The sequence below is a fragment of the Erythrolamprus reginae genome, unplaced genomic scaffold (genome assembly GCF_031021105.1).
Source record: "Erythrolamprus reginae isolate rEryReg1 unplaced genomic scaffold, rEryReg1.hap1 H_9, whole genome shotgun sequence".
NCBI lineage: Eukaryota > Metazoa > Chordata > Lepidosauria > Squamata > Dipsadidae > Erythrolamprus > Erythrolamprus reginae.
In genome coordinates, this window is record NW_027248537.1 from 731,330 (window position 1) to 737,329 (window position 6,000).

General features: G+C 35.0%; 1 protein-coding gene across 1 annotated transcript in view; it reads left to right on the forward strand.

Moving 5' to 3' along the window:
• LOC139155895 (trafficking protein particle complex subunit 11-like) overlaps positions 1 to 5,753 on the forward strand; it is a 45,329-nt gene extending 39,576 nt beyond the window's left edge. Inside the window, exons 27-30 of the mRNA XM_070731259.1 lie at positions 939 to 1,030; positions 2,056 to 2,189; positions 2,683 to 2,850; positions 4,054 to 5,753. Coding sequence (XP_070587360.1) covers positions 939 to 1,030; positions 2,056 to 2,189; positions 2,683 to 2,850; positions 4,054 to 4,098 — 439 coding nt within the window. The 3' untranslated portion in view covers positions 4,099 to 5,753. The remainder of the gene's footprint in view (positions 1 to 938; positions 1,031 to 2,055; positions 2,190 to 2,682; positions 2,851 to 4,053) is intronic.
• The last annotated feature ends 247 nt before the right edge of the window (positions 5,754 to 6,000 follow it).

Consider the following 6,000-nt stretch of genomic DNA (forward strand, 5'->3'; position numbering starts at 1 on the left):
AACATGCCGCAGAGGCTCTGGAGCGCCGCCTGGTCTTCGCAGCACTGGCTTTCGCCCTTGTTGCGTTCGCGAGCTTTCATTCCCAGGAAGCTCTCCGAGCTCGGGAAGGATCCCACGGTCAGTTGGCTGCGGGCGGGAGGAAGGCGAATGCGGTCCGGAGGCTGGGAGGGAGGCGGAGAAAGGGATCAATGTAAAAGCGCTGGGCTGGGAACGTCTTTGGCCAATTAGCTCCTGGAGCGTGGAGGCTGCCTCCCTCTTCCTCCCGTATTCCGCCTCCCTTCCCTTTGAGTCATTGCAGCCGGACAGTAACTGTCTACCCAATCCACCCATGAGGCTCCCTCTGGGCAGTCTGCACTGTCTCTCTCCCCCCCCCCGGTCTCCCCCCTCCTCTACCCACCCCCGAACGATCTGAATGCCGGCAGCAATGAGGCAAAAGGGGTGAGTTTTCTGCTTGCACGCATTAATCGCTTTCCCATTGATTCCTATGGGAAACATTGTTTCATCTTACGAACTTTTCACCTTACGAACCTCCTCCCGTCACCAATTAAGTTCGTATCATGAGGTATCACTGTATCTGTTCTTTATTTCACCCATATTTAACTATATGCCCTTTCTGTACATTTTACTAAGTTCAAGTCAAGAACTGGTGCCTTTAGCCTACCAAGAAAGCTTCTGTTGGATAAACTGATAAATGAGAGAACCCCATTTGGTTTTGTTCCAGTACTGTTATGCGTTCATATTTTATTAATTCGCCATTTCTCTGATTACTAGAAATAAATTTATAGAATTCAGTTGTTTGACTGAATATCTTTTTGTGTTTCATCCTCATATTTCAAATTTGGATTTCTTATAATTTTCCTATTTTAAATTGTTTATTTGCTGATATTTTTGTAGTTATTACAATAATTAAAATTTTTTAAAAATAATATTTTTTAAAGGAGTACAGCTGTGGAGAACATACCTGTTGTTAATACTTTGATCACACTGCCGCATGTGATCACTGAAACTATCCCGCTCCATGTTAATGCAGGTAATATTAATGAGTTATTGATACATGACAATTACCTCATAGGTTGACTTATAGAACTTTTGAAAAGTTTATTATAGCTAGGGTAAGGTATTTGGGAGAAAATCAAGAACATTTGGAAATAAATCATTTCTCAGGATCATCATATAATTTTTGTTTAAGGCTTTGAATTCTCAAAATTTCCTTTTTTAAAATATAAGAAAAGAGAAACAATTAGCAGAAAGTAGCACATTCTCCCTATTTACTTCCTCAAACTAGTAGCTACAGTGTACCAGAGTATTTACTGGGCATCATTAGAAAGTTTTGCAATTTATTTATTGAATTCCTCTTACAGTCTGTACTATCACTGTGGTGAGATTACCCATTGAATAAGTTTTTAATGTTGTACTTTTGCACTGTTCTTCAGAGAGTAAAAGTTTAGTTTAATGGATTGGTCTAAGAAAAATATGTGACCCAAAATCTGCAACTGGTTTTAATAATACAAACAGAAAACTCTTTTTACTGCTACTTTACTCTTATCTCCAAAGATAAAGTTGCTTTTGTTTGGCTTAGTTATTCTTTTTGGTGAGCTTTTTTCACATACAGGTCCATATTTTGTTGTTATGCTCATATTTTAAGCATTGCTACTGTTACTGTGATATGGGAAAGGCTTAAAGTATTTGTGGTTTGACAGGTGGTGAATTAAGTCCAGGAGGCAACTTTTTTCCATTGATTTGCTACTGCCTTTTCAGTATATAAAAAGAAAACATTCCATTGGGTAGCTCAGTACCATTGTTTTAATCACTTTCTCATAATGATGATTGACACATTATTAACACTGGAATTTTCCTCACAGCACTTTTCAGTACCGAGTGTTTGAAAAGAGAATTATGTTTTTCTCAGTCTCTCTTCTAGTCATAACGTTTAAAACTTGTAATCTTTTAGTCTATGAATATGTAATCCTAAATAGTATTCATTTGTTCCTGTGGAGCTAAAACAGAAATAAGAAATCACGTTTATTGAAACTCACGTTGTGCTTTCTTTCCAAGATTTGCCATCATTTGGTCGAGTCAGAGAATCCTTACCTGTAAAATTTCATCTGCAGAATAAAACTAATTTAGTGCAAGATGTAGAAGTAACAGTGGAACCTAGTGAGTCCTTCATGTTTTCTGGTCTGAAGCAGGTATGGATCATGATGCTTCTGGATTAAAAAATCTTCATTTAATTCTGTTAATTAACTATAAGTCACCTAAGAGAAATTATGCAGCTAACATGGTTGTGTTAAAGAAGAAACTTGCATTCTGCTTGCCTTGTTAAAGGTAGGGTAGGAAATGAAGTTTTAAACATAAATTGAATGCAGTGAAAGTGACTTCCCCTGAATCATGGAGTCCACAGAGAGGGGCGGCATACAAATCTATTATTATTATTATTATTATTATTATTATTATTATTATTATTATTATTATTATTAATCAGTACTATTGCTGAATCAAATTACAAGGTGTAAGTGAAACAACATTGAAATGATATTGGCCTATGACATTACAAAGATAATGCTGCAGATTAGTAGAAAGGTTGAGAACTTCAAATTGGAAAAAGTTTCATAAAGCAAAAAAAAAACTTTTATCAGTTAGTTTACATGTAATTAAGGAACTTATTGTGGTATGTACTTTCAGATAAAACTGAGAATCCTTCCTGGCACTGAACAAGAAATATTATACAACTTCTATCCTCTTATGGCTGGATATCACCAGCTGCCATCTCTCAGCATCAATCTGCTACGATTTCCACAGTTTACTAACCAACTGCTTAGGAAATTTATACCAACTCACATCTTCGTCAAGGTAACAAATAGTGGTAGCAAAGTGACAGTATTTAGCATTCTTTCAACATGTGGTTTGTTCATAAAGATAGTAACTTATTTGAAAATGATTTTCAATGGAATGCTACAATGGATTTCTGAAATAGGTGCAACTTCTACTGAAAATAATAAAATACAGTATAAGAATGGAATCTCTAATTTAACTACGAATTACTCAGACTTTTTAGCTGTATTTAATGCTTCTAGACTTCTAGGAAAGCATTATGATAAACTAGCTATTGTGTAAAATAAACTTTGGATTATGAATGGCCATAGTCATAAATGCAAATAATAGGTATTGGAAATATTGTAATGTCACATTGCAGCAGTAATAGTACTAAGAACTGTGCATGTGATAATACAATTATTTAGCTACCAAGACATTAGTGAAGGGCTTTCCCCCCCCCCCCCCTTTTTTTTTTTTTGCGTAGCAGGGATTATCAAAATAAGTAGGAAGAAACCTGTCTGGGCAAAGTAAATGAAATCTTTGGAAAAAATGTGATGTGCTTTTTGTGAATTACAACTTAATCCACCCTTTATTGTGATAGCTTTGTAGGCTACTTGATCATGGTATAAACAGAAAGGACAAGTATTTCTCAAGAATTCTGACAGTCAGAATGCCTTTTAAATTAGTCATTTACATTTGTTGCTAGCTAAGATGTAAGAGAAATACGTTTATGAGTGTATTCCTAAACTGCAGTATCTTCTAGGACTTTGTACAATCTATTTTTCCTAAGTTTAAAAAAATTCAAATGCTTAAAATCTTCCTTGTGCTGTACAGTATTGTAATTTTTCTGATTGCATAGTAAATGTTTTTTGCTGTAAGAGTTGTTCGTTTCCAAAAATGGTAGATATAGATTAAGTGGAACAACTTGCCATTTGTTAAGTATAACAACTTGCCGTTTTCTATGCCTTTCTGTCAGGAGATTATAATTTCATAATTACTTTGTCATCTTAGTCTAATTAAGAATTATTGAGTGTAACAATTTTAATAGGCTTCACTTGCTGTTACAATACTTTCAATGGAACATTAGGGATCACTGCTGAATCTTTAAGTGTCATACTGCATATTGATCCCAAAATAATGTGAAATTAATACAGTATAGATATTGTGTAACTGTGTAGAGCCCTATGTAAATGTGGGATAACATATATCTGAAATAATGCTCTTTTTATTTATCTGAAGCCACAGGGCCGTCAACTGGACGATGCATCTATTGCTGCTGCGTAATTGAAGATTCATGCACAAAGAAAACAGTTTTGCAGAATTTATAGTAGCTTTTTTTCCAAACTTTTGCTTGTCATCAGCTACAAATAAAATTGCTTTATATTTAGATTGATTAAAATGTGGAATGAACTAAATATCTTGTGGACTTGACTATAATAATTGAATATATTAAAAATACTGTGATATTATTTAAAACAAGAGTTTTCCTTATGATTGACTTTCCTGAAATTAAGTAAATGCAATATTTTGACAACATGGGTGAAATTACTTTAATTTTTTTTTTTGAAATGTTGGCTAAAAAAATACAAGTCTATTGCTTTTGTTGTAGTTACTGATTGCCCTACTATCACAAATACTTTAGCATTGACATTTTTATGCTGCAGAACCTACTGTATTTTTTGGAGTATAAGAAGCACTCTGCCCCCTCCAAAAAGTGGGTGAAAATTTCAGTGTGTCTCATAGACCAAATATAGGTGTGTTTTGGCCTCCTGAACCCTCTATGCATTGCATTTTCGCCCTCCCCGGCTTCCCAGAAACACTCTGCAGTGCTCCACACCGCCTCTTTTCACCCAAAATGGGCTCATTTTGGGGCTCCCAAACCCCTCCGTTTTTACCTTCCTCAGCTCCCAAAAGCACTCTACAGTGCTCCACACATCCTGTTTTTGGGCCCCCGAACCCTCTGTGCATGGCGTTTTCACCCTCCCCAGCCCCCAGAAGCACTCTGCACGCCAAAATGGGCCCATTTTTGGCAAAAACAGGACATGGGGACACTGCAGATTACTTCTGGGGGCTGAGTAGGGCAAAAACATGACATGAGGAGGCCAAAACTATTTTTTTCCTGTTTTCCTCCTGTATAAGGTGTATCTTATAGTCTGTTGCATCTTATAGTCCAAAAAGTATGGTAATATATTTCATATATTTGAAATAAATAACAGTATTTATACACTTTCTTCCTTCTTAGTGAGTTCTGGATTTTCATAAGATGAGTTGTTGGGTTAAATCATTCCATATGGTCATTTTCTACATTTGAGAGATCAGTTAATTCTGGTTGGCTCTATATGAAACTGTTTTTGACACATTTTCTCTTCCATAGTTAGAAAGACACAGTTATATGAATTAGTATAAAGAAATTACTCTGTAAAATACTGAGAAGCTTATGGTACTTTAGAAAAGATATAATAAAGCTTGCCATAGGAAGGAAAAAATTATATATGTTGTCATTAAATATTGTTGCAAAGCCACTTACTTGTATATAAGAAATGCTGATCTTCCCTATGGAACTGTCCCATAAAGACATTGCCATTGCAGATTTTTTGGAGTAGGCTGCAGTTGTCAATATTTTAAAAAATAATTTATAGCAAGTGTACCATGGAATGTTTCAAAAAAGTGTACAACCCTGGGCTGCTAAATAGGAATTGCAGTTCATTTTATGCAAAAGGTTTGTATGGTACATAAATATCCAACAGCATTCAATCTTAAAGCTTTTGCCTAATCAGTACTCATTTCTTTATCAGTTTTTTCAACATGCAATATCAGATAAGAGAAATTCATCCTATCAAGGTTGATATAAGATGGTGTTCTTAATATTCATATTAAATAATGTAAATACCTGTTTTGTGAATGATTTTATATTGTTTAATAAATTAATTTAAGCTTTAGTTTCTGGTCTCATGACATTTCTCCTTCTCCAAAGTGATATAGTACTGTATATCCAAATGGCTGTGTGAACTGGAATATTTCATAGTTCAGAATAATGAATTTTCTGTGTCATCTTAAATAAATTGATGGTATTTGGTCGTCCCCCCCCTTTTTTTTTTGTGTAATATACAGATAAGAAATACTATAAATTCCAGGTCTATGGACAACTGCTAGGACATTAAATGAAAAACATTTTCATACCCAAAA